Source organism: Salvia splendens, chromosome 15, assembly GCF_004379255.2.
Source record: "Salvia splendens isolate huo1 chromosome 15, SspV2, whole genome shotgun sequence".
NCBI classification, from domain to species: domain Eukaryota; kingdom Viridiplantae; phylum Streptophyta; class Magnoliopsida; order Lamiales; family Lamiaceae; genus Salvia; species Salvia splendens.
In genome coordinates this window covers 6,499,681-6,525,418 of record NC_056046.1, presented here as the reverse complement: position 1 = coordinate 6,525,418, position 25,738 = coordinate 6,499,681, and the positions used below count along the sequence as shown (strand labels likewise).

General features: G+C 36.3%; 4 protein-coding genes and 1 pseudogene across 7 annotated transcripts; 4 read left to right on the top strand and 1 right to left on the bottom strand.

The window, feature by feature from the left end:
* Positions 1-1,934: 1,934 nt before the first annotated feature.
* On the top strand, positions 1,935-7,371 carry LOC121768672 (sodium/hydrogen exchanger 2-like). Of its 3 annotated transcripts, none has more exons than XM_042165216.1 (15): positions 1,935-2,373; positions 2,861-3,040; positions 3,169-3,287; positions 3,978-4,075; positions 4,581-4,637; positions 4,735-4,781; positions 4,874-5,068; positions 5,185-5,231; positions 5,394-5,460; positions 5,573-5,673; positions 5,791-5,892; positions 5,971-6,106; positions 6,189-6,251; positions 6,399-6,482; positions 6,699-7,371. In XM_042165216.1, exons 2-15 carry the CDS (start codon positions 2,867-2,869, stop codon positions 7,074-7,076), a joined length of 1,668 nt encoding a protein of 555 aa, XP_042021150.1. In that variant the 5' UTR covers positions 1,935-2,373; positions 2,861-2,866; the 3' UTR covers positions 7,077-7,371. The 3 variants fall into 3 exon arrangements, with proteins under 3 accessions (XP_042021150.1, XP_042021151.1, XP_042021152.1); XM_042165217.1 differs by having other exon boundaries at positions 2,800-3,040; XM_042165218.1 differs by lacking the exon at positions 1,935-2,373 and having other exon boundaries at positions 3,011-3,040; positions 3,169-3,602.
* Positions 7,372-9,007: 1,636 nt separating this feature from the next.
* Positions 9,008-11,279, top strand: LOC121769384 (acyl carrier protein 1, chloroplastic-like). Of its 2 annotated transcripts, none has more exons than XM_042166179.1 (4): positions 9,008-9,272; positions 10,031-10,126; positions 10,343-10,465; positions 10,973-11,279. In XM_042166179.1, the coding sequence occupies exons 1-4, from the start codon at positions 9,207-9,209 to the stop codon at positions 11,093-11,095; spliced, it is 408 nt and encodes a 135-aa protein (XP_042022113.1). In that variant the 5' UTR covers positions 9,008-9,206; the 3' UTR covers positions 11,096-11,279. The 2 variants fall into 2 exon arrangements, with proteins under 2 accessions (XP_042022113.1, XP_042022114.1); XM_042166180.1 differs by having other exon boundaries at positions 9,015-9,272; positions 10,034-10,126.
* Positions 11,280-12,637: 1,358 nt separating this feature from the next.
* On the top strand, positions 12,638-14,926 carry LOC121767242 (annotated as a pseudogene).
* Positions 14,927-16,508: 1,582 nt separating this feature from the next.
* Positions 16,509-22,760, bottom strand: LOC121767876 (serine/threonine-protein kinase RUNKEL-like). The gene is made up of 11 exons (XM_042164209.1): positions 22,634-22,760; positions 22,456-22,545; positions 22,015-22,067; positions 21,806-21,881; positions 21,330-21,391; positions 21,169-21,247; positions 21,027-21,080; positions 19,239-20,900; positions 18,289-19,158; positions 16,890-18,002; positions 16,509-16,810 (listed from the first exon to the last, which is right to left on the bottom strand). The coding sequence occupies exons 4-10, from the start codon at positions 21,821-21,823 to the stop codon at positions 16,905-16,907; spliced, it is 3,843 nt and encodes a 1,280-aa protein (XP_042020143.1). The 5' UTR covers positions 21,824-21,881; positions 22,015-22,067; positions 22,456-22,545; positions 22,634-22,760; the 3' UTR covers positions 16,509-16,810; positions 16,890-16,904.
* A 551-nt stretch (positions 22,761-23,311) lies between these two features.
* LOC121767275 (SAGA-associated factor 11-like) lies at positions 23,312-25,318 on the top strand. The gene is made up of 4 exons (XM_042163514.1): positions 23,312-23,462; positions 24,034-24,128; positions 24,439-24,750; positions 24,892-25,318. The coding sequence occupies exons 2-4, from the start codon at positions 24,087-24,089 to the stop codon at positions 25,045-25,047; spliced, it is 510 nt and encodes a 169-aa protein (XP_042019448.1). The 5' UTR covers positions 23,312-23,462; positions 24,034-24,086; the 3' UTR covers positions 25,048-25,318.
* The last annotated feature ends 420 nt before the right edge of the window (positions 25,319-25,738 follow it).

The window sequence follows — 25,738 nt, the reverse complement described above, 5'->3', positions numbered from 1 at the left end:
TTCATTACTAAGACAGTTTATAAACGTCACAACAAAATTATGTATCGCAAAACATACTCATAAAATATAATTACTACTACTACTACTTTATTACAGTATTAAACAATTTTAAATCTCAACAACCTAAGTTTTATCTAATATGTACAGAAAAAAATGCAACCAACAAAACTATTATTAAGACAATTTAAAATCACAACAAGAAGGAAAAAAATATTGGGACAATTGGCGTTTGAGCATGAGACAATTCTACTTTTGTTCTAGAGAATTAATGGAATTCCATTTTAATGAAGGAGATTAGATTTATTCCGATTGGGGGAGTGACGCACAAGGGTTATGCGTCGTTATTATTGAACGACGCACAACTCTTATGCGTCGTTGGTTAACGATGCATAAGGATTATGCGTCGTTCAAAGACGCATAAGCATTATGCGTCTTACCCTAATGACGCATAACCCTTATGCGTCACACTGGTAAGCATTCCCGCCTATCACCCGGGCGACCTGGGTTCGATCCCTGGCAACGGCGCATTTTTACTATTATTATTACTATTATTTATTAGAGTATAGTCACCGTTATTATAATAAGCATTATTTTATTTTCTTATAATAGTGGGTAGAACATTCATTAATCAATATTGCAGCAAGGACTTTTGGAAATTATTTTATAATAAGCATTATTTTATTTTCTTATAACATAAAGACTTGGATTATTTAATTAATAGTATATAATATTATGCCATGTATTTTATATAAGCGTAATCTATAAGTGAATAAAGTTTTGATTTTTATGTCATTATACCATTAACGGCATAAACAATAGTAATTTTTAAGATATTCAAAAATAAACTTAATATATAAAATAAAATAAACAGTGGTCATAGATAATAGAGTAATATCTATTTGCCAAAAACAAATGTTTATAATAACTCATTTTTATCAAATACTAATCACTTAAAAAAATGCATCACTGCCGGGGATCGAACCCGGGTCACCCGGGTGACAAGCGGGAATGCTTACCAGTGTGACGCATAAGGGTTATGCGTCATTAGGGTAAGACGCATAACCCTTATGCGTCTTTTAACGAAAGGGTTGTGCGTCGTTCAATAATAACGACGCATAACCCTTGTGCGTCACTCCCCCAATCGGAATAAATCTAATCTCCTTCATTAAAATAGAATTCCATTATTTTTCTAGAACAAAAGTAGAATTGTTCCTTTGAGCATCCATTTTTAATTTGTTCTCCTTCTTATCTGAAACTACATTATGATTTACAAAGAATTAATTGCTAGTAAAATACGTGGTGCTCTTTCTATATCCTAACCATCAATTTAATTCAATTATCATGTGACTTGCTTGCAGAAAAGCAACTCTACTTATGTTAAACATTTAGTATGTCTAACACCTTATGATAAAATATCTTTTTTACTTTGATTATATTCACAATTTTCTAACAATAATAGACACGTGACACTATCAGAGTATATCCGGTGTATTATTTTACATACAAACAACTTGATTAACTTCTTTTTCTAAAAAGGAGAAACGATTTGATATGAGCCCTAGCTAAAAATAATGAAATTGACCTCATAATTAACCATAACCACAACTAAAAATAGTCTAAACACTAAATTTCACAAATTGAAATATCAAGTCCATTGCAGAGATTAAATACATTGATTTTTCAATTAAGTTTATTCAATTTTATGCAACTGCATAGATTTAATAATCTATTCTATATTTAATATACATCCATAAAAGCTTCCCATTCAAAACCTCTGGAGAATCGACGGTAAGGATTAGATAATTGAAAATAGCGGGCTCAACCAACGGTATCCGTGGATCCACGTGTCCTTTTTAATAATTACTAGGTTTTTCTGTCTTTAGAAAAAAAATGAAAAGCAAAAAACCAGACTCCATTCTTTTTCACTCCCACATTCACGTTGTGTGCAGTATATATATTTCCATAAATGGACTCTTCATTTGCGCGATCGATTTTCCCTCTCTTTCACACACAACACACACTTCCACAATTTTATGCATAGTTGGTTTCCAATTCAAGCGTAATCAATGTAGAGACGATCTTTGGCAGAACTTTTTCAAAGCTGTGTACTAATCCGTGATTTTATATGGAGCGCTTCTGGAATCTTCAATTTCCTCGCTGTATTTGAATGAGAAAAAATAGCCTTTGTTTTGCCGCATTAACGTTTCTCCGCTGTTCAGCTGTTTTTTGGCGTCGATTTGCCCCGTTCTGAAAGGAAACGTAGCTTGAAAAAACGAAATTTGTGTTCGCGTTTGGAATTCGAAAGCTGACATCGCTCGCGAGCGGAGTTCGGAGTTCAATATTGATACAAGTTTTTTGTCTCGGACTCCGCAGGTAATATCGGTTTGTTTGGAATGTAGTTTCGCGGCAAAGTTGGTGGTTTTGTGTTCCTTTCCGCAATCATGTTGCCGTATTTGCTTTTCTTTTCATTTAATGAATTATTGATGTGGATGGTTGCATTTCGATCGTGTTAGATGATTTAGAATTGAATAATTCACAAAATAATTGATGTAATATTTTTAAATGTTTATATGATGTGGACAAAGTAGTAAAAATCACGCATCTGGGGCAGGATATGTGAGATTGATTATTAGATGTTAGCCGAGTTTGATTATTAGATTGATTAAATTGTTAAATTTAATAAGTGCATGCTCGTGAAATCTATTTGGTTTTATTGGATTCACCTCGTTATGTTTTGCTATTTATCATGGTAATTAATCTATACCAATATAGCATAAATGCTTTAATCCTTGAGTGCAGAATCTTCAGTTGTCTAAAAAATATGCTACTCTTGCCAAATTGTGGGAAAATATGAATGTAGGAAGCAATGGGGACTGATTTGAGATCTGTGGTGGAGACGGCGGGAAGTCTATCAACCTCTGACCATAAATCAGTGGTCTCGATCACCTTGTTTGTCACGCTCCTCTGCGCGTGTATTGTGATCGGTCATCTATTGGAGGAAAGTCGTTGGATAAATGAATCAATCACTGCCCTTATTATTGTGAGTATTTATCTTCTATGCATTTTCTCTGTGCTTCAGGAGGAGACTGTCTGTGATTCAGATGACATATTTTAGTGATTATGTGTATCTTTGATCCTTTAAATGGTTACTAGCAACTCAATTGACAGGGTTTGGGAACTGGAGTTGTGATTTTACTTCTAAGTGAAGGGAAAAACACACACCTTTTTGTGTTCAGCGAAGATCTTTTCTTCATTTATCTCCTTCCTCCAATCATCTTCAATGCTGGGTAATATTTTTCTACTATATGAGCACAAGTTTACTTAGTTGTGTGCCTCTTTAGTTTTTTGAGTCCAATTGTTTGGCAGTTTAGTTTAACTTTGTCTATTTTTTAAAACTAATGATTACTTTGCAGTCTAGGAGTTATTACCTTTTGTTGTGTGTTTTTCATTACTATCCTGTGAAACAACTAAGTATATCAAGATAATACAATTAAGCAGGAGTAATTTGGCAAGTATGGAGGCACTCGGGAACAGTTAATCTGAACCAGGATTTGACTGCTAACATGAAATGAAGATCAAGAAGTCATTTTGATTTGGGACATGTAAATATACATCTAGCTCTCATGTTTTATGCACACCAATGCTGGACTCTATAGAACCTCCTTTTTATAAACATCACACTGTTTATGCGTTTTTTGAAATTATGAAAATTGTGCATGGATGATTTCCTTATTGAAGTGCACAGCTTCCTCACACAAGATATGTGCAGAGCACACGTTTGATTTGGAACTTCCTGTGTTGATTTTCATTAGTAGTAAGGTGAATATAAGAGTATAAGAGCAAAATAACATACAAACTGGAAGCCGTTTTCATTCTATCAATTACACATCTGTTTTACATTATATTTTAGGGACGGTTTAAAGTATTAACCACAGAGTATATTTTGAGCACACTTCATTACTCAATTTAAAAATCAGGTTCCAGGTCAAAAAGAAACAATTCTTCCGCAATTTTGCGACTATAATGATGTTTGGAGCAATTGGTACACTAGTATCTTTCACAATCATATCACTAGGTATGGCAATCTACCTTTAATATATCTCAGTTATGCTTATTTATTGCCACAAAGGCTATTCTTGCCTGTTGACATATCATTCTATGCTATCCTGTGTTTATCATGATGCAAATTGTCATGTAATACCTTTTACTTTCTTTTCTTTTGTATGGTTTGAACTAAATTTCTTTAACCTGAAAACGGAAAGCCATGTGTGTGTGCAGTTTATTGCAGTGCTCTTCCAATGTTACAGGCTAACAATGCTATTTTCAGATGAAAATCATACATAGAATTACAACTCATTGAAAATCAGTTCACACAGTACTTGTTTTGTATTTTATACATCTTGAGGGAGGGTTCTTGTTTCGCATGAGGAAACTTATGAAGTGGAGAGAGAGAATGAAAAGATAGGGGAGAACAGGGCTAGCTTGTGCTGGAAAATAGAACTATTATCTTCAAAATAATTTTTCCTTATTATTTATCTGTGAAAATGTGAATTTACTCTAAATCTTATATGTTATGGCAGGTGCTATTGCCATCTTTGGGGAAATGGATCTTGGTCTTGATATTGGGGATTATCTTGGTAAGACCTCTCCTTTTCCTTTTGCCCCTCTTGTGCGTACACACACATTTAAATATTTTTGTTCATCTCTGCTTTTAACCGCCTTTTGCTTTTCCAGCAATTGGAGCTATTTTTGCTGCAACAGATTCTGTTTGTACATTGCAGGTTCAGTTTGTGGCTTTGTTTGTTTGCTGTTGAAATTTTTTAATTGAAAAAAATTCTTTATGGGCTGAAGCAGCATGGTTGTAATGTTACAGGTGCTATGTCAGGATGAGACTCCACTACTTTACAGTCTAGTGTTTGGAGAAGGCGTTGTAAATGATGCAACATCGGTCGTGCTTTTCAACGCAATCCAGGATTTTGACCTTACTCGTATCAATTCAACTATAGCTTTGCAGCTGATTGGAAATTTTATATATTTATTCATCTCAAGCACTGCGTTGGGTGTTTTCGTGAGTTACTCTTTCCTTTTCTTATTTTCCGGTGAGGGGGGGTGGATGTGTGAATTCATTTTATCTTCCGAAATACCATTTACTACATGTTGCTTAACATCCTGTTCTCACTGCAGCTTGGACTGCTCAGCGCATATATCATAAAGAAGCTTTATTTTGGAAGGTTGGTGACAGGAGCAATAGTGTGCCTTTGTATCATATAAATCATGTCTGACAGTTGAAAATTGCTACTTCACAAGAGCTTACATAATTTACAAAGACTTCTAAGAAACTGAATTCTCACTTCTAACATGAATAAAAAATTAAGTACTCTGATCAACTGCAGGCACTCAACTGATCGTGAGGTTGCGATCATGATGCTCATGGCTTACCTATCATACATGTCGGCAGAAGTAAGTTTTTTTGCTGCTTATAAGGTTCAACTTAGTAGTGACTATATAGAGTGTTCTACATTCCAGCAGTATGGGATTAAACTTTCTGTATAACATGAGAGTCGTCTTGCAGTTATTCTATTTAAGCGGGATCCTCACCGTCTTCTTTTGTGGGATTGTAATGTCACATTACACCTGGCATAATGTGACTCAGAACTCGAGAGTTACAACTAAGTACAATACCGCCTTAAACTTTTTAGACCGTTCGGTCAAGTTCTTTCTTTTGCTGCTTCCACTTCTCTTTGCTTCATGTTTTCTACTGATCAAAGTACATCTTAAACCATAATGCAGACACACCTTTGCAACAATGTCATTTGTTGCTGAGACATTCATATTTCTGTATGTTGGCATAGATACTCTGGACATCGAGAAGTGGAGGGTTGTAAGTGACAGGTAACTATTACACACCGTACTATTTTCCCCGATCCATAAGTTTTCTGTACCATCACTTCATCGCATTCCATTTTTCAGCCCAAGAACCTCAGTCAAAGTCAGTGCAATTATACTTGGTCTGATCTTGGTTGGAAGAGCAGCCTTTGTTTTTCCTTTGTCATATTTGTCCAACTTCAAGAAGTCAGAACGTGAGAAAATCGGCTTTCATCAGCAAGTACGAACTCTATAATCTTCATTCCAACTATGCAAAACTTTATCTACTTCCCTCTGCATTGTTTCACCTACCTCGATTGCAGATTACCATATGGTGGGCTGGACTTATGCGAGGTGCTGTATCTATGGCTCTTGCTTACAACCAGGTAAAATCCTCAGCTCCATCATGTTTGTAATTTTTCTGCTTTGTATAGTGCATGAGTCCGAGTCATTACTGGTCTGACCGTCTTACACTATATCCACTGGCACCAGTCCATATCTTATTAACCCCACTTTTTCTAAATCCCGCGCAGTTTACCAGGGCAGGCCACACCCAGTTACGCGGCAATGCCATCATGATCACCAGCACCATAACGGTCGTGCTCTTCAGCACCGTGGTAAGATATCTTAAATACTACTACTATTGTGGCATGAGTGTTTAACAGCACTGCAACGAATTCTCAGCTTCCGGTTCATTGATGGAGGGATTTGCTCATCAATTTGCACGAAATTCGAATAAATTAATGATGCGGACAAAGAATTGGCTTGGTGGGGGGGGGGTTTAAGCCCCTCCTTGCCCCTTTGTGTGTGAATAATTCTCTACACTGATGCAGGTTTGTGGGCTGATCACAAAACCACTGGTGAGATTCTTGATGCCGTCATCAAAAGAGCTCAACAGATCAATGTCTTCAGAGCCTGGCACGCCCAAGTCCTTCACCGTGCCGCTTCTTGCCAGTCAGGATTCGGATTCCGAGCTCTTCAACACAACCGGGCAGGTGTATGGGGCTGATGGAGTGCAGGAGCCTGCAGTCCGCCCGAGCGGCCTGCGCATGCTTCTCACGACGCCCACTCGCACTGTCCACTACTACTGGAGGAAATTCGATGACGCCTTCATGCGCCCCGTCTTTGGTGGCCGCGGCTTCGTCCCCTACGTGCCGGGCTCCCCGACGGAACAAAGTTTGCATCAGTGGCCTGCAGAAGAAGCCAAGTAATCATGACTTCCAAAACTCAAGTTTTCTGCTTTTCGTGTTTTCATTATTAAGCTTATAGTATATATTTGGGCCTCTAGATTAGTGTAGACTTCAAGCAGAGAGAGAGTGGTTTTCAAATTGTCTGGTTTTACAAAAACACCAGATTTTGGTGTGTATTTTTTTGTTAGCAAGGCTGTGTGTATTTGGTCTTGCTATTTAACTAGCTATGTAATATGTATAGCATGTTGTAATTGTTGTTATTTGTATATTGTAACTTCTCCGGAATAATAATGGAAGCATAAATTATGTCAGCTAATTTTGATTTAGTTTTTGTCATAATGGACAGGACTAGTTGTAAGTTGATTAATTTTTCGTGCGTTTTATTTTTTATTAGTACTATTTACTACTACTTTATTTATTACTACTATGTTTTGGATTAATCACATTTTCAAACTCAAGCTTCCATAGATGAGACATGAATCATGTAAAAAATGTGCCCAAAAATTGAAATAATAGTAAACATTAGGTTATTTTATAAGTCTTCAATGCTATGATCCTAGGTCGTCAAATATGTTGATGGTTACAGCTGAAGCGATATTCTAGGTGGCTACAATTGCTCTTAAATAGATCAAGAAAAACGAGGATTATAAACAAAATATTTTAGCTCGAATAACATCAAGTCAATAAAGGATTAATTAAAAAGTTTCTTATGACTTTGTTATCAAATATCTTTTGTTTTGCTTTTCTGTTTGATATAAGATTTAGATACTTAAAAAATGTCTTCAATACGGAGTACTTATTAATGAAAAATATGAATATAATTTAAATCCCCTAGTAACAACCGTCAAATTGTAGATCTACCAAAATAGGTAATTATAAAATAATTTTAAAAAATCAGAAAAATCATGTGGCGACGTGTTTATTTAGCACGTTGCTATTATTACCCTTAGTAGTAGTGATCTAGTAAGTGTTTTAAACCGGATCAGACAAGATCATCGATTCAATCGGTTCAACCACGACACTGATGCATTCCCCGGTTTGATTCGGACATTTAAACCGCTTTACATTGATACATTATGAATCAAGGAAATTAGTTGGTTCTATCATAAACCGAATAAGATAGAATATATTTTAATTTTTTTATTTCACAGTCATCTCCTATTCACCTTTGTAAAAATCTACAAGGTATGTCTATGTTCAATTCAAAACAACCACTATATATCTGCCACTAATCTCCACCATCACCACCTTTCTTCCCTCCTCTCCTTCAGTTGGACCGACTCTGCCTTCCTTCTCCGCCCCTCTCTCTCACACAGTCTCACTCCTCATTTCCCCTTTCTCATATGGATGGAATAAAAAATAGATTAATGGTTGATCAGACCGATTGAATTATGAATCAATAGCTTCATCAATTTATTTATTGAATCGATTTTTAAATATTTAGATCTATTGGTGTCGTGTGATTTTTTTTATTAGAAAGATAAATCACTTCTATTATCAAGTTTTTCAAATAAGAGAAATTGACGTTTGAATCCTAAATTTAAATACTAAAGCCTACATCATATGGTGCTATTAAAACTTCCTTAATCAAGTTTAGGCAAATTAAATTAGGACTTAGATTTTTTATGAACCTTTATGGTGGGTAGCCAACCTATGGCCCCTAATCTATTTTTGTTACATTGTCATTAATTATTCATAATGGTATTTTTACAACCCTTCTTAGTAAGTTTTTTTTATAATTTATATATTAGTTTGTTATAATCCGTACGGTGATAGAGGTATTTTTTCTCGATTTATACCCATAAAGATAGTTTAATAAACCGTTTAGCAAAAATTTTATAATAGAAAATTAATTGTGTATTAACTATTAATTCATACTCAAATACAACTACCATTTTCGATTTACGTCAAATAAAAAACAAAAAAACGAATTGTTTTTTCAAAGATTCCATGAAAACTGCATTCAATTTCGATACAAGCAATGAAAAAAATTGGAAGTAACAAAAACTCAAGAAAAAAGTGCCTATAAATGTGCAGCAGAAATCTTCACACTCGAGACATTCACACTCTTCGTGCTCTCCGCCACCATCTCTTCTTTCCTCTTCCCAAATTTTCAGATCCATTTCATTTTTTACTCTTCCTTTTGATCCCATGGCTTCTTTCACTGCTTCCTCTGTTTCTATCTCCTCCGCCTTTTGCTCCTTCAACCGAACCCAGGTTTGTTCTTTCATTTGTTTCTAGCTTTTTAAAATTTATTGGGTTTTTTTTGTAGTGTTGCATTTTCGATTTCTTAGATGATTCTGATTTTTATGATCTCTAGTTATGATTCGTGCTTACAGAATTATGATTTTATTTTTAAATTTCCCCGTGGAGTATGGTTTTGTGAGGCTTTGTGTATTCTGGGGTTTTAGTGATAGCAATTGGATTACAAAATTTGATTGATGTTTTAAAAATCTCATCTTTCTGATGGATCGTGGGTTATGTATTTGATTCATTCAATTATAAGTATCTATATTGTTTTCTTTAGTAGTATTTGTTGATTATGTTTAAAAATCGAATCTTTTCATTAGGCCACCGGATTTGAATAACGCTTATGGTTTATTATAGTAGTATGACTTTATTTCCTGATTAATGTTGAAGTTTTATATTGTATTTTGGGTCTCTGAGTATAAACTGTATTTCAAGCTCATATTCTTGCATGTTGATGTGATTATCAAGAAATATTTGATCTCGTTTGGTATCTAATGCACTAACAATGTTGTGAATTATGTTTCCTGCTAAAAATATCGAAGAACTCACTAAAGCCTCCTAATTAAAAGGGAGGTCTTTACAAGAATGATGCAAAGTTTTAGTTTGTTTTGATTTGCAGCTGTAGTTCATTTTAGATTATTGAATTCGACATAAATATACTGTTAAAATGAAAATTTTGAATTCAACATAAGTACACCTTCTAACTGTGTGTTTTTCATCTTTAGCAGGGTTCTAATTTGAGGAAGGTGTCAGTTTCCTTCAGTGGAAAGAGCTTCCCTTCTCAGAGGCTTCCGTTTCCTCGCTTCCGAATTTCCTGCGCGGTATAATTCTTGTAGCTTCGTCCCTTAACACCATTGGTTGTTTGGTTGAAGTTCTCACATTATGCTTCATCGAGTAGTGTTGCTTTAGATACTTTGATAAAGAATTGAGAAATGCTAAATGACCAAAAATTAGCTTTTGCACCATTAAGGTGCAATAAACTTTGAGATGTCTTGGAAAACTGAGTACAGTTCTTGATTGTTTGTACCATTAAGCAGGCCAAACCCGACACAGTCAATAAAGTGGTTGAAATCGTGAAGAAGCAATTGGCTCTTCCTGATGATCGACAGGTGTCTGGAGACTCGAAGTTTCAAGTGCTTGGTGCTGATTCTCTTGACACGGTAATACTTCCCCAATTATGGCCACAGTGTGGAATTTGTGGTATACTTACTGATTGCTTCCTTCCTAACTGCGTATTGCAGCATGCTAAATGTGGATTGTTATACGGCATCATTACTTAATCAATGCTGTGATCTAATGCTGTTTAATTGAATAGCATATATCTCATGTGTTATTATTTATTGAATGAAGCTAATTAGGTCTCTCTTTTTGTATACTTTTCTGAATCATCTTTATGCTTTCTGTTGGAAGTAAAATCTATGCTTTTGTATAGCATAAGGAACTTTAACATAAAAGATAAGAATAGGATTTGGATTTGATGCAAGAATCTAACTATAAGATGTTTAATGTATAGCTATGCATTTTTCATTTATAATACTAATTTCTCATGAATATGAAGGTCATTTTCGGGCAGTAAATTTTGCTCAAATTATATAAACGATATACTCTCGAACTGTTATTACCTTGGTAAATCTGTAGCCACTGATAAATAATGTTTCGCCATATAGGTGGAGATTGTGATGGGACTGGAGGAGGAGTTTGGGATATGCGTTGAGGAAGAGAGTGCTCAGAGCATCACTACCGTTCAAGAAGCAGCAGATCTCATCGAGGAACTCCTGGAGAAGAAATGATGAACGACAGCTTCATCTCTCGTAGGGTTTGTGCTTGGTTAGAGAGGGGAAAAAATGCTAAAACCTATCCAGCTTTTATTGTGCTTGCTTTATTTCATCAAAATGAACTGGCTTGTTATCATTTGCAGTTGTCCGTTTCTTTTTTTCGACTGACTTGCTTCCGATGGAATGATTTTTATCTACACACGATGAACTACATCATTTTACGCGGTCCTTTTCATGCATGATGATCAAGCAACCTCATGTGGCGGCGTGCTTAAGCCAAGCACTAAGCACGTCGTTGTCATTGTCGATCTAATAAATGTTTTAAACATAATCAGACTAGATTGTCGCCGCGGCACACATGCATTTCTCAGCTCGATTCAGACATTTAAACCTCTTGAAAATTGCCCTGCCTCTCCCAACAAAACCTCCCAATGTCTTCCGCTCCATCATTCTGTTCATCCATCCTCCACTGCTATTATCTTCATACCTTTCTTCCTCCTCTCCTTCAGTTGGGCCCAATCTGCATTCCTTCTCGCACCCTCTTCTCTCTCTCTCTCAAAAGAATAGATTCAAAAAACATATTAATTGCTCCAATTTTTAAACCTTAGGATCTAATCATACCACGTGATTTTATTAGTATTATGTTTTTTTATGAGAGAAGGTCAGGTTTGTCGCCTACATATATACATTAAGAGAAATTTCGGAATTTGGGTCTCAATACGCTGACCTTTCGAAATGAGGGATTAATTACGTTGACCTTTCGAAATATGGGTGCGAGGCATGCGAATTTTTTGGAATAATTTTTCACCTTTTTATATTTATTCTCTTCATTTTTCTTATTATTTCTCTTCCAGTAATTATAAATTGTCTAAACTATCTTTTAACCCAATTAATATTTTAGTTGTTGCTTTTGTGGAAGTAGTAGTGGATGATAATCTACATATATTTTTTTTATGGATTAACTAAACAAGATTAAAGGGGGAGAAACAATCATAAGCAAAAATACGAAAATAAGGTTAAATATAATTACAGTATCAAATTTAATAATCACGAAATTCCTAATCGTGAAGCATTTTTCATAACTTCAAAAGCGAAAATAATTTGTTGTGTGAGAATATGAGAGAGCATATTGATATTTAGGACATTTGGAGGGAGTAGAATGAATTTTTTGAGAAATTGGGTTAAAGGATAGTTTAGACTTTAGACAATTTATAATTATTGGAAGGGAAATAATAAAAAAATGAAGAGAATAAATATAAAAAGGTGAAAAACCCTTATTCCGAAAAATTCGCATGCCTCGGACCCATTTTTCGAAAGGTCAGCGTAATTAATCCCTCATTTCAAATGGTCGGCGTATTGAGACCCAAATTCCGAAATTTCTCATAAATTAAAGCCTACATCATTTGGATATTAAGTTTAGACAAAATAGATTAGGACTTTGATTTTTTATGGACCTTAATGGTGGGTAGCCAACCTAACTATTAATTGATTAATTCAAAACGCTACGGTTATTTAAAATAACCAAGGCACGCATTTATTATAATTGCTCAAATTTCTTCAAAACAAAAATTTTTAAAGTAGTAAAAAACAAAATAAATTTGAAAAAATATGTAGTAATAAAACAAAAACTCAAGAAAAAAAGTGCCTATAAAAGAGCAGCAGAAATGTTCTCAGTCTGGACAATCACACTCTTCGTGCTCTCCGCCATCTTCTCTTCTCTTGTGAAAATTTCAGATCTGTTTCATTTTTTCTGTTCCTTTTGATCCCATGGCTTCTTTCACTGCTTCCTCTGTTTCAATCTCCTCCGCCTTTTGCTCCTTCAACCAAACCAAGGTTTGTTCTTTAATTTGCTTGTAGCTTTGCCGTATCTTTTTTTAATTTTATTGGGTTTTTGTAGTTATGCATTTTAGATTTTTATATAATTCTGATTTATTATGATCTCTATGTTATGATTCGTGCTATAAAAGAATTATGATTTTATTTTAAATTTTCTCCAGTAAAGCATGGGTTTTGTGAGGCTTTATGTTATAGCAATTATCAAAATTTGATTGATGTTAAAAATCTTATCTTTTTGATGGATCCTGACTTATGTATTTCTGCAATCATAAATCTTTATTCTTTTTTTTAATATTTGTTGATACTATTGTTTAAAATCGAATCTCTTCACTATCGGATTTGAATAGCGCTTTACTTTATTTCCTGATCAATGTTGAAGTTTTATACTATTGTATTTTGGGTCACTGAGGAGTGTATTTCAAGCTGCTATTCTTGCATGTTGATCTGATTATCAAGATATATTTAGTCCTATTTGGTGTCTAATGCACTAACAATGTTGTGAATTATGTTTCTGCAAAAAATATCGGAGAACTTTCCAAAACCTCCTAGTGAAAAGGGGAGTCTTTACAAGAATGATGCACAGTTTTAGTTTGTTTTGATTTGCAGCTTTAGTTTCATTTTAGATTATTGAAATCAAAATAAATGCACTGTTAAAAATGAAAATTTTGAATTCAACATAAATACCCCTACTAATTGTGTGTTTTTCATCTTAAGCAGGGTTCTAATTTGAGGAAGGCGTCAGTTTCCTTCAGCGGAAAGAGCTTCCCTTCTCAAAGGCTTCCGTGGCCTTGTTTCTGAATTTCCTGCGCGGTATAATTCTTGTAGCTCCGTCCCCTTACCTGTATTGGTTGATTGGTTGAAGTTATCACATTATGATTCATCGAGTAACATTGCTTTGATAATTTGATAAAAAATTGAGAAATGCTAAATGACCAAAGATTAGCATTTGCGTCACTAAGATGCAATACTTTGAGATGTCTTGCAAAACTGAGTATTGCCCTTGATTGTTCCATTGAGCAGGCCAAACCTGAGACAGTCAGTAAAGTGGTTGAAATCGTGAAGAAGCAATTGGCTCTTCCTGATGATCGACAGGTCTCTGGAGACTCGAAGTTTCAAGTGCTTGGTACTGATTCTCTTGACACGGTAATGCTTCTCCACTTATGGCTGTATTGTGGTATACTTAGTGTTTGCCTCGTTCATAATTGCGTATTGCTGCATGCTAAATTTGGTTTATTAAACGGTGTCAATACTTAATCAACGCTGTGATATAATTCTTTCTAATTGAATAGCATATATCTCTTGTGTGTTATTGTTAATTGAATGAAGCTACTCTCTTTTTGTATACTTTTCTGAATCGATCTTTATGCTTTTACTGTTGAACTTTCTTTTGTAAGTAGTATATGCTTTTGTATTGCATAAGGGCCAAACTTTAACATAAAAGATAAGAATATGGATTCAAATTTGATGCAAGAATCTAACTTTAATATGATTAAAGCATAGCTATGTCTTCATTTATTTGCTAATACTAATTTCTCATGAAAATGAATCCCTTTTTCGGGTATGGCTTGTCTGAATTGTACTAATCATAGTCCTTGTGCAGTTACCAATCATATAAACGTTATAATCTCGAAATATTCTTACCTTGGTAAATCTCTAGCCACTGATGAATAATGTTTCACCATGTAGGTGGAGATTGTGATGGGACTGGAGGAGGAGTTTGGGATATGCGTTGAGGAAGAGAGTGCTCAGAGCATCACGACCGTTCAAGAAGCAGCAGATCTCATCGAGGAGCTCCTGGAGAAGAAATGATGAACCAGCTTCATCTTGTAGGTTTGTGCTTGGTACGAGGTACTTGGTTAGAGAGGGAAAAAACACGATAATCTATCAAGCTTTTATTGTGCCTGCTTTATTTAATCAAAATGAACTGGCTGTTTTCGTTTTTTTTCTTTGACTTGCTTCCGATGGAACGATGTTTAGTATCATCTGAATGCAATCTTATTTATTGGGAAAGATCCAATTTTTCTTCTCTCATTTCTGAATATTGTAGTCTATATCTATTTCCTGCCACTTTATGAACAATCAACTCAAACATGAAATCCAATGAGAGAGAATGGCTCTCATCACAATGGGTGGCTCCAGCTAGCATTTTCAATTTACCTAACTGGAAAACACACAACAAATTTCCCTCTTTTTCTCTTTCAAACAAACTGTGAAACTGAATCCCCAGCCTTCAATTTCATTAAACCGATCAACGATTTGTGCACCACTTGATGAAATGCACGAAAGAAGTAACGATTTAAAGCTATACTCGATTAACGACATCATCTTAAGCTGTCCATTTGATGCCCGATACAGTCACAAGCATACGTGCAAATGATCAAGCAGCCTAAATCACAAATTCATATGTTTGTGCTTCAAGTGGGTAGGTGGAGAAATACTAGACAAGAACTCAACCTTCAACTTCATAATTCATTGAATGATGTCTTGGGTGCATCATACAATGAAGTTGAAGGCCAAGAATAATGAAGTTGGAGTTGATTTGCTTGTGCTTGAAATGGAATTGTGACTAAAATTCAATAACTATTAATCAAGAACCCCAAACATATAGTATTAAGTACAAAGAATTAAATACCTCTTATAATTATCAAATAAAGTAATAATCCAAAAGCTCCCAACACTCGGACTCCAACTTGAGGCACTGCAAATGAATCTTGCAATGGGCCGGTAGGCGCGAAGGCTGTGCCGAGGCCAGTTGAGCCCGTTATATCGGGGTTAGGGGGGCTGTGGGTGGAGGGGATTGTCGGCTCGACTGCTCCGGTTGGAGGGGTGGCACCGCTGGCGCCAGTGGAAGGGAGGAGAGGAGCAATATCAGGTGGCAATTCTGTGTATGGAGACAATGCCAGAGTGGATGAGACAATGAAGGTTGTGGTGATGGCTGCTGCAAGAAAGTTTAAAGAAAACATTTTGAACTTGTAATGATGGTGGAATGAAGATGATCACACTTATATGAGATGTGTTTTTTTTTTTTTTTTTTTGGGGGGGGGGGGGGGTTGATGGTTTAAAAAATGAAGAGAGATGTGAAATCAATATAGGATAAAGTGTTGCGAGAATTTGTGATCATTGGGGAATTGATGAATATATGTAATAAGTGGGAATGCATGTGGTGGAGAGGTAGGGGAAATTTCAAAATTGAAGTTGTTTGTTTAGTGAATTTAGCATTGGCATATTTAGATTTTTCTTTACTTTATTTTTGGGAATGCTTGATTGGCAACTTGGATTTGATATGCCTAGTGAGTAATGATTAAAGTCAAAATTTTATAAATTTAGAGAAACAAATGTACTTTGTTTATTTATTATGTGATTGGTGATAGTAACTTTTACAATTACACAACTATTTTCCTACTATAAAAAATAAAAAAAATTATTCGAAGAATTCCCTTAGCTGAAATGATGTTTCAAACAATAACTTTTATTCGTGGCAATTATGTAAAGGCAACAAAAACAGGTTGTCAACAACTCCATTAAAAAAGGTGAGGAAAACGAAGTGTTATTTTGTCATTAACTGCAAACTTTGAATAAACACAACTTTATCTGATTAAAATTTGATTCCTTTTCTCATTCAATAGATTTGCTGTTGCACAATAATGATAGTATATATGAATGGAATACTTGATTTTTGTGAGATAAAAAGAAAATATGAAAATAAGAGAGGGTGCGTGGTGATATGGTGTTGAATGCAACACATACCATTATGATACAAATTATAACAAGGATAGTGTAATACAATTAAATGCATAAAAATGAACTCTAACCATCTCTTTCTGCAAGATGCACCTTCAGTATATATATATAGGTTCTGTCGATCCTGCTCGTAGTAAAAAACCACTTCGCTGTCTGAAAAAGATCGAAGATCGATTCAGGTAAAACCTCTCGATAGCAAGTTACAAAGAGAATGTATGTGAAGAATACGAACCTCTGCAGTTAGGAGCTAGCGATGGATCCTCTGCAACTCCTGTTCGACTTGGATGGAGGCATTCGAAATACCTTTTGTGCTAGAGCCCTTAAGATTAGAAACAATTGCTTCGGTTTTTGCCAACTCTGACGTGCTGATGGATAGTATCATAGAGTGTAACATGTACTGTCGACAAGAGAAACCAAGAGCGTGCAGAATTCGCTCCAGCACCAGCTCGGAGATGCTGCCATGGAGCCCGCCCTCGAGTAATGCAGAGGCTTTGGAAAGATTCATGAGGAAGTTCACGGTTGCTTCTCTTGGAGCTCCTTTGAACAGCAAAACCAAACACTCGGAGGCTAAATCTGCAGCATTGGCCTCAGAGGATTTACTCAGTTCGAGAAGGGCTCCTACATTGCTGGCAAAGTCTGTTATATCTTTTATGCAGTCAGCACTGCTCTCACTCGAACCTTCATATAAAAGCGAGGGCTGTTTTGAGTAGACGAAACCCGGCCTGGAGTTTACAGAGCGTAAGAGGAATGCCCTGCACAGACCTAGTGTTGGCTCAATGAAATCTTCCATCTCCTTGGCTAATACGAATTCCAAAAGATTTCCAATCTTCCTGACAACTTTTAATTGAGAGATCATCTTCGTTTCTAGTTCTGGGGCAGATGCTAGAGCCAGACACAGCATCACATTGCTCACATTTATAGTTGAGAAATCACCCAGCAGTGATTCAAAACATTGAGAGACAGCTTTCATGTGAAGAATGTCACAGATTTTTATGTAGTTGGACTCGAGGAGCATCACAAGCAGCTTCTGAGCATACATGGGAATGGGGTCTTCATCCTCAATCAGAGATGGGTATAGCGGGAGGAAGTGAACATTAGATACAGACTTTAAATCTTCTGCCCTTTGCTCATCCTCCACTGTTTCACTTAGGAATAGGACCATCACATCAAAGAATATCTTCAAGCATAAGAACCGAGCATCCCCATCTTTGTTTCCCTTGTAAAGAGCAGCTAGGCTAGGAAGGATCTGGCGGATGAAGACGACAGGGTTACCATTGATTGCTGTTGACTCCTCCGATATTGATTCCAAAACTCGTAGCAGAGTTATTTGGAAGTCATCCCTGCCCTGAAAGGAATAATGAATAAGATGTTATCACGCGAATCCTGATTACTCATAGAGAATCGTAATGAGCACCCAAGTTTTACATCCTATTTACTTGAAAGTATTCGACATGGCTTCGGAACATATAATTCAAGGAATTTCACCATACATTACAATTTATCTTAAATGATGCACGGCTTCTTCATAGTTTTCTAAGGACAGCATGTTCAAATAAAGTAATTGTAGGTAACATGAAAGGGAAGAAGTTGATATTTAGAAAAATAACAGCAACATTTTTTCAGTTGTATACCTGGAATGGTGATTCTGTCAGTTTAAGCAGATTTGCAACAAGTAGCAAAACCTGTGGAGTGATCACAGAATTCCTGAATGAAGAGCTCCCAAGAAGATGGAGAACCACAGGAAAGAAGTGAATACTGTTCTTTGGAGAACTTCGACTGCTGAGACCAGGAATCAGCCCTTGACGCTTGCCTCCCATAAGTTGCTGAATATCCACTGTTATTGTTTCAAGCAAACCTGGTAACGTTGATACCACAGCATACACAAATGCATCCAGACAGTGCTGCATATATTTATATTTCTCTTTTGCAAGTCTATCCATAGCTGATAGGAATCTTGCATTGCAGAAAAAGAGTGGGAGACATCTCTTCCCATGCTTACAAAGTAGAGCCACAAAGAGGAGAGCCTTTCCCTTCAGGACTTCATTTCCCTGCTCACTAAGAGACATAAGATTTGAAACAATATTTTTGTCTTCCATTAAGGGAAAAAGGAGACGCCCTATATTCGTCAGAAACTGGCTTCCAATCATAGCCATGTTTAGAAGATTTAAGCAGATTTGCTGCTCACGTTGATTTCCCTTGAAAAGACTAGAACCAATATCCTTCAGTGGAACTTTCTCAATAACCTGTTGAATGCTGGGTGGGCTGAAGCGAGCCAGACGTACCAAACATGACCCAGCAGTAAGTTTCATACTTTCTTGTTTTCCTGGAGCCTTGTATATATAACAGAGGTTGCTGATTACATCTTGGCTGTTGAAACGAGTAGCCCAATAACCTCCATGACTCGAGATGTTCTCTATTGTTCTTAAAGCATAAAGCTGGGTAAGATCATCCTCTCCTTTCCGTAAGACAGATGATATCAAAGAGATTAATGAATTTGGGACCTGAATAGCATTGGAAAGCATATCAGAGAAAATAATAAATAGGAGGTCAATATGTTCCGAAATTAGTAAAAGAAGCTAACCTGCCAGCTAGAAGGTGGTCTGCTGTCTTTCGCTGGAGATTCCTGAGGAATATTGTCCTTTGTAGGATCACTTAGAGTAGATATGTAAAATAGCAACTCACCCAGAGCCGCCATGGAAAATCTCCTCACTTTTTCCTGTCTGTCTCTCAAACCATCTGTTAGAGCACCTAAAATTCCAGAATTTGCTAAATCATCTCCAATGAAGGTAGAATGGCGAATCAATAAGCCTATAAGTGAAGACAGCTGCACCCGCAAGGTCAAAGCCTTAGATTGCCTCAGCATTTTAAGAAGAAGTAACATTATTGGCCCATTAGTCAAAATATTGGCAGTATCAGCATTGGTGCTCAACATCTCGAGGTACCTAAGCACATTTTGCTTTTCACCATTGACATTCCCATTCATGACACTTATAATCCTGTTATACATAACATCCAATTTATCCTTGGGCATTTTTGTAAAATCAGCTGGGGGAATAGCATGGAAGGGAAGGGAAGGCATTACATCCAATCCTTTATCAATTTTTCTGCTAGGCATTACTGGCCTAACAGAGAGATCAGATGGATGCCACAGCACCTCAGAGAGGTCTGAAGTGGATTTGGCTGCATCAAAATCAAGGACACACCCGGATACATCTTTGGTCCTTGGTGTCTTCAGGTGGGGACTAGCACTGGTTGGTGTGGATACTACTGGGCTCACATCCATGTCTGAAGATGATTCCTGCTCTTCTGCTCTTGAGCTATCAAGCAACGGAGTCTCAACAACATTTGAACCTTCAGACTGTACTATCATGCTGTCGGTCTCTTCAACTTTTCCCTCAAGCTTTCGAGGAGTTGATAAATTATCTTCACCGGTGGGTGATTCATTCTCAGATACATCAGCTTCGTCATGTCCATCATCTTCTGTGCTCTCATTAAAATCAAGTTCCATGTCATTGTTTTCAATTTTAATTTCTGCATCATTCTTGGAGCTATTAGGCAATGGCCTTCGGTAATTCTCTTTTTCATTTTCCCTATGCAGGTTAGATCTTGCAATTCTTGAAAGACGCATGAGATTTACACCACCTATATTATTTGAACCATCTTTCTGCTTTCCATCAGGTGCTTTGCCAGAAGGTTTGGCTTGAACTTTACGGCCACTATGCATACCTTTAGTCGGTGTCTCTTCTCCTTTCCCAGCAGCACTGAGATTCTGGTCATGCTTGCTAGGAATTCTTGAATCTTTTCCATAAGTACTTGTAGGAGTCTTGTTTCGAAGGGGTCTATCTCCATTGCGCTCTGTAAGATGTGGTTCAGAAGACAGCTCAATCATGTTATCAAAAGCAGGCTGAGGAGGTAATGTCAATGAAACAAATTTTGTCCTCCAAAAAGCATGATTGCAAAGTTCAGGCCACTGTATTCTTTCAGCTGGATCTTTGATCAAGAGGGAATTTATCAAATTTACAAATGGACGTGTTGGAGATCCAGGAAGAGGAGGATGTGCCTCCAAAAGAATCGATTTCGCCAATTGAGTGAATTCCTTGTCAATAAATGGAGGTCTGCCAGTATAACACTCATATAGCACACAACCAAGAGCCCAGAAATCAGAAGCATATGAATGAACCCCTCCATCTTGGAACAACTCAGGTGACATGTAGCAAGGAGTTCCACGTTTTGCTTGGGGTAGCTAGGCATACAATCAAACAAATAATCAAGTCGGGAAACAGGAAACAAAACTTCACTCAGTAAATCAATTCGCGGATCAGATAACCCTACTTCCAATTTGCAAAACAGTATTAACTAGAAAACCCACCTGGGAGGTCATGGATATGTCGCTCAGTTTTCTTGCTAATCCAAAGTCGCACAGCTGAGCATAAAAATATTTAATGGGATCTTATTAGAATTGTTCAGAGCAATCACAAAGATCAACATGGACGGAGGAAAACAAACAATACCTTCGTCTTTCCATTTTCATCCAAAAGAATGTTTGATGGTTTTAAGTCGCAGTAAATGATTCCCTTTGAATGCAAGTACCTGTTGGTGAGGACAGAAATATTTCAAAAACAAATCTAGTTGCCATAAGTAAGAAAAAAGTTTTAGGTAATTGGATTCTTACTGCAGCGCTCCTACGAGGCCATAAGCCAAGTCATGTATAGACTCTTCAGGAAGCTTGCCATCCTGCCATGAAACTTAGTTGTTAAATGAATAAGGAGAGTAAAAAACTCCAAATGAATAATCAGGAGTTGATAAATGAATAACAACACAAAGAGGTCCTATACATAAGATGTAACACTGAAACACAGAGGTAAACTGATAGATGGACATAACATTAGGTGAGAGAACGAATTCCTAAGAAAGCCATCTTGGCATGCCATCATCGCAACCTTCCTTCACACTTTCAGGAGGACATACCATCTTGTTATTGTATTGTAAAAGTAGCAAGGATAAGGACATAAAAGACAGAACGGGATTTAACTCACAATAATCTGGACAGCTTAATGATTTTAGGTCCTAATATCAAAATAAATATTGCCGTGTAACCTGATGCAGGCAACTAGTTGATACACGCGAACAGTTATAACAATCAATCACCTGTTGCAATAAAGTCATCAAATCTCCTCCAACACAATACTCCAGAACTAACCACAAATGAGCTGATGTCTCGTACCTACAATGTCAGGTGACAAGAATAAGAGTGAAAATGAAAGTAAAGCAATGTCTAATACCATTCATACTAATTGATCAAACCTCATTAGCAAGTGCAAGTGAACTAAGTTTAAGTTCTCAATGGACACACTTACTATGAGTAGAACTTTAGCACGTTAGAATGATCTAGAGTGTGAAGAATCCTCACCTGTAAATTGAAAGTAACAGCAAAACTGAATCATACAGAAATCCAGTACTGAAGTACTACTATTTACAAAAAGAGTAGCATGCACATTCATCAATTAGTTCTTCCAACATCACGAATGTCTCCGTGATAGACTACTCTAGAAAAAATCGAGTATCATTTGGGACATTCTAGACAATTAAATACATTCAATTTCGCAGAACCCGGTCGCATGTTTCAGAAATAAAGATTTAAATAAACACATTTACACAGAGGCGAATAATTCATGGGCGACACATTAAATCTACAGCTTTATGGTACGAATAGCATAATTTGGCCATTCAAACAATTCAAATCACCAAAAATTGAATAAAAACTGCGAACAAAACAAAACTGATGTGGAAATGCTTACTTCCTGAAGAACCTTGCTCCGATGAGATTTATCAACGCTCTTGATGGCGAAATACTCAATAGTCTTCTTCTTCCTTCCCTTGTAGACAGTCTGCAACACAGTGATTTCGGATAAATACACGAATTTTATTTTTCTTTTCCCTCACTCACAGCTGAGGTTAGAGTTGAATCAGGATTACCGAATATTTGCCGCGGCCGATGGCTTCGTAAATGTGGTAGTGATTCATGCTTGGCCTTCTTCAAATCTGTGCGACAATCAACACTTTCTGTGTGAGGGATGTGTGTGTGAAAGAGAGAGAGAGAGACACACACAGAGCGGTTGATGAGAGTTGCTGAAATTCAAATTTGGGGAAATAGAAAAAAAGTAGTGGGCCCACCAACAAGTTTGAATTTCTGCATTTTAAATTCGTTACTACTGTACATAACTATTTTTACTCTTCAGATTATAGTGGACCTATTTTTTCTTAAACTTATAATTTAATGGTATGATTTAAATTATAATTACTCATATTATATTCCTAAATTATACTCCTCCATAACTAATTAAAATAGAGGAAGCAAAACAAAGAAAACACTTTGCTATATTTTGGACACGAAATAGTTGAAGCTTATTGGGTTGATTATTATACTTAAAAAATAAATTCGTCCCCATTTTATTTTCTAAGATGTTTTATACTCTTAACAAATTTCTGTAAATATAAATTATACTCCACTTTATTTTATCATCTTATTAATTTAAATCCGTACTATATCAAACAATATTTTAACAATATCACAATAATTTTGAGAGAGCTATATGAATTTAAGAATATACAAAAACGAATAAATCCATATTCTGTACAATTTTTATATTTAATGTTTTTTTTTCACTACGAAATTCGTTTGGCTTTCTCGTCCTCTCGATTTAACTTTGAAAATCGCACTTCGAAGAACTGATCATTTGTTCTCAAGTCTATTACTTTGTGTTCTACACTGATCCACGCGATTCAATCGATCTCTGCAATTCAGGTGTTTATTCGTACTTACCTTTTGTTGTATTTCGATTAATAGTTTTTTGGTTTTTTCCTCCAAATTGTCGAAAATAGGCCCCTTTTTCACCGATTGTGTGTATTCTCTGGTCGATTTTATTGCTTTAGCAAGTTTCACGACTCGATTTTTATTTATTTTTTTCAAAATATCATTGGCGAATCCAAAACTCTTTCTGATTGTTTTCTGAATTTGTGCGATATTGTTCTTGTTACACCTAGATATCATGGCATTCTCTCTGTACCTTTATCTTAAGTTTGTTAATCATATGAAGTTTCCTGTCCAAAACTGCTGCTTTCGTGGATAAGCAAGTTCGTAAATTACACTAGCAGTAGTTAGATTAACACCGATAATTTGTAGAGCTAGTTTAATTTGAACAGAAATCGATGGTTGCTTTATACTTATGATGTTAGAGATATATATGTGGAGAGAAAAGAGGGGTGGGTATCCATTCTGTCAAAATGGTTAACAAAGTTTAAATTTGAAATGTGAATTAGATTTTTGCCAGCTATTAGTAGCTCTTGATTTTTATTTATGTTTTTTTTTTTATCAGTTGATTGGTTTGTGGGAAAGAATTACCTCCATTGAGGTTGTTTCGTTTTACTCATGTCAGTGCCAAAAGAGGATGGCATGCCCTTCCCTTCTGAGGTACTAATGATCTGATCTTTTCTTCGTGTTATTCAATTTTTGAGTAGTATTTCTATGTGTTTGTCTATTTTCCATTTCTTGTTTTCAGATATTTGGTAATGCAGCTATCTATGCTGATCACCAGCTGATTACTTGCCTGCGTCTGTTGTAGAATCTTGTTTCTAAACTTAGGCAGCTATGCCTAGCAGACCATTTCTTGCGCTTTGTGTCCCTTTCTTTGTTCATTAAAAAGAGTGGGCGAGATTCAATGGACTCTTTCTACTGTGAGAAACTTGATTGAAATTCACTTGTTATTGGATTTGATGTGCAGCTCTTATCAGACGTTTTCGATGAGCTTCTTGATTGTATTATCGTTGATGTTGCATCAGAGTCGCACCGTATAGCTAGGCTAGGACTTGACCGTCATTTGGATGATGAGGAGGAGGAGTTGAGGCTGTCGGCTGAGGCACGAGCAAGGGCATCCGACCCTAGCCATAGTGGGGAAGCCAATGGTAAATATGTGGTTGACATATTTGGGCAAACTCACCCTGCAATTGCTAATGAGATATTTGAGTGCATGAACTGCAGCCGATCTATTGTGGCTGGGAGATTTGCTCCTCATTTGGAAAAATGCATGGGAAAGGTAATGATTCCCTTAAAATCAAACTTGATGTAGTAACCACAGCCATTTCTGTTTAGAGATCTGATAAAAATTGGGTCTTGGAAGTTGCATTCTTGGTCATCTTGTTTTTCTAGCTAGTTCTTGAAATGGTTCGGTTTGCAGGGTAGAAAGGCGCGCCTCAAGTCGACTAGGAGCTCGACAGCTGCACAGAACCGCTACTCTCGAGGGAGCCCTGTTTCCAATATGAACCGTTTGGCTAATGGAAGCGCTGGAAATGCAGGTCATGAATATCCCAATGGAGCATCGGAAGAACCATGAGAAGACACAGTTCATGGTTACTTCGAGCTCGAGCCTTTAGGTACCGTTACCCCCCAGCCCACCGAGCCTACAGTATCCGCCATGCCCCATCCCAAAAGGATTCATCAAGCTGTTACTTGCTTACTTAGAACAGGTTCTAGTCCTGGCTCATTTCTAAGATACAGTTGGGATTTGGCATGTAAAATAGAAAAAAATGGATCATTAATATTTGAAATCTGATGGTGATTTCTTGATACTACTGCTGCTTAAAAAGGAGCTTTTTATGTGTTAATGTGATATTATGTGAACTTAAATTCCAGCAACGGAGCTATTCAAATTGCTTTTATCTTGTACATATATGGATATTACAAATAAAAATTAAGGCCCAAAAAAAGAGAAGCAAGTTTTTTGTTAGGCTAGAAGCATTATACTTATACTATTATTGTAAAAGATTGTAGAGAATCAAAGTAAGAAATGTGTGGGACCGAAGAAAAAAGTTATGATTGAGGTGGAATCGAATCGATACCTTTTCAACTATTGCAATGTAGTGGGCATCTTGAATGTGCGTTTTATCATCTTGGTCGTTTTTTTCACTTCAATCTTGATAATTATTAAAAAAAAGTTTTAGCTTTTGTCATTATTGTATAAGAGTGGTTGAGAAATTTGAAATAAAACTTTACAAATTAGAGAAAATGAGAACGCGAAGAAAAAC

Excerpts from the sequence above, each read along its gene's own strand:
- LOC121769384 (XM_042166179.1), top strand. The coding sequence starts at position 9,207 with ATGGCTTCTTTCACTGCTTCCTCTGTTTCTATCTCCTCCGCCTTTTGC. Across the intron at positions 9,273-10,030 it reads GCTCCTTCAACCGAACCCAG|CAGGGTTCTAATTTGAGGAA; the intron begins GTTTGTTCTTTC and ends TTTCATCTTTAG. Across the intron at positions 10,466-10,972 it reads GTGCTGATTCTCTTGACACG|GTGGAGATTGTGATGGGACT; the intron begins GTAATACTTCCC and ends TTCGCCATATAG.
- LOC121767275 (XM_042163514.1), top strand. The coding sequence starts at position 24,087 with ATGTCAGTGCCAAAAGAGGATGGCATGCCCTTCCCTTCTGAG. Across the intron at positions 24,129-24,438 it reads GCATGCCCTTCCCTTCTGAG|CTCTTATCAGACGTTTTCGA; the intron begins GTACTAATGATC and ends TTTGATGTGCAG. Across the intron at positions 24,751-24,891 it reads TGGAAAAATGCATGGGAAAG|GGTAGAAAGGCGCGCCTCAA; the intron begins GTAATGATTCCC and ends TTCGGTTTGCAG.
- LOC121768672 (XM_042165216.1), top strand. The coding sequence starts at position 2,867 with ATGGGGACTGATTTGAGATCTGTGGTGGAGACGGCGGGAAGTCTATCA. Across the intron at positions 4,782-4,873 it reads ATTCTGTTTGTACATTGCAG|GTGCTATGTCAGGATGAGAC; the intron begins GTTCAGTTTGTG and ends GTAATGTTACAG. Across the intron at positions 6,252-6,398 it reads TGGCTCTTGCTTACAACCAG|TTTACCAGGGCAGGCCACAC; the intron begins GTAAAATCCTCA and ends AATCCCGCGCAG.
- LOC121767876 (XM_042164209.1), bottom strand. Across the intron at positions 20,901-21,026 it reads ACATATCCATGACCTCCCAG|CTACCCCAAGCAAAACGTGG; the intron begins GTGGGTTTTCTA and ends TTGTATGCCTAG. Across the intron at positions 18,003-18,288 it reads TGACAGAATCACCATTCCAG|GGCAGGGATGACTTCCAAAT; the intron begins GTATACAACTGA and ends TATTCCTTTCAG.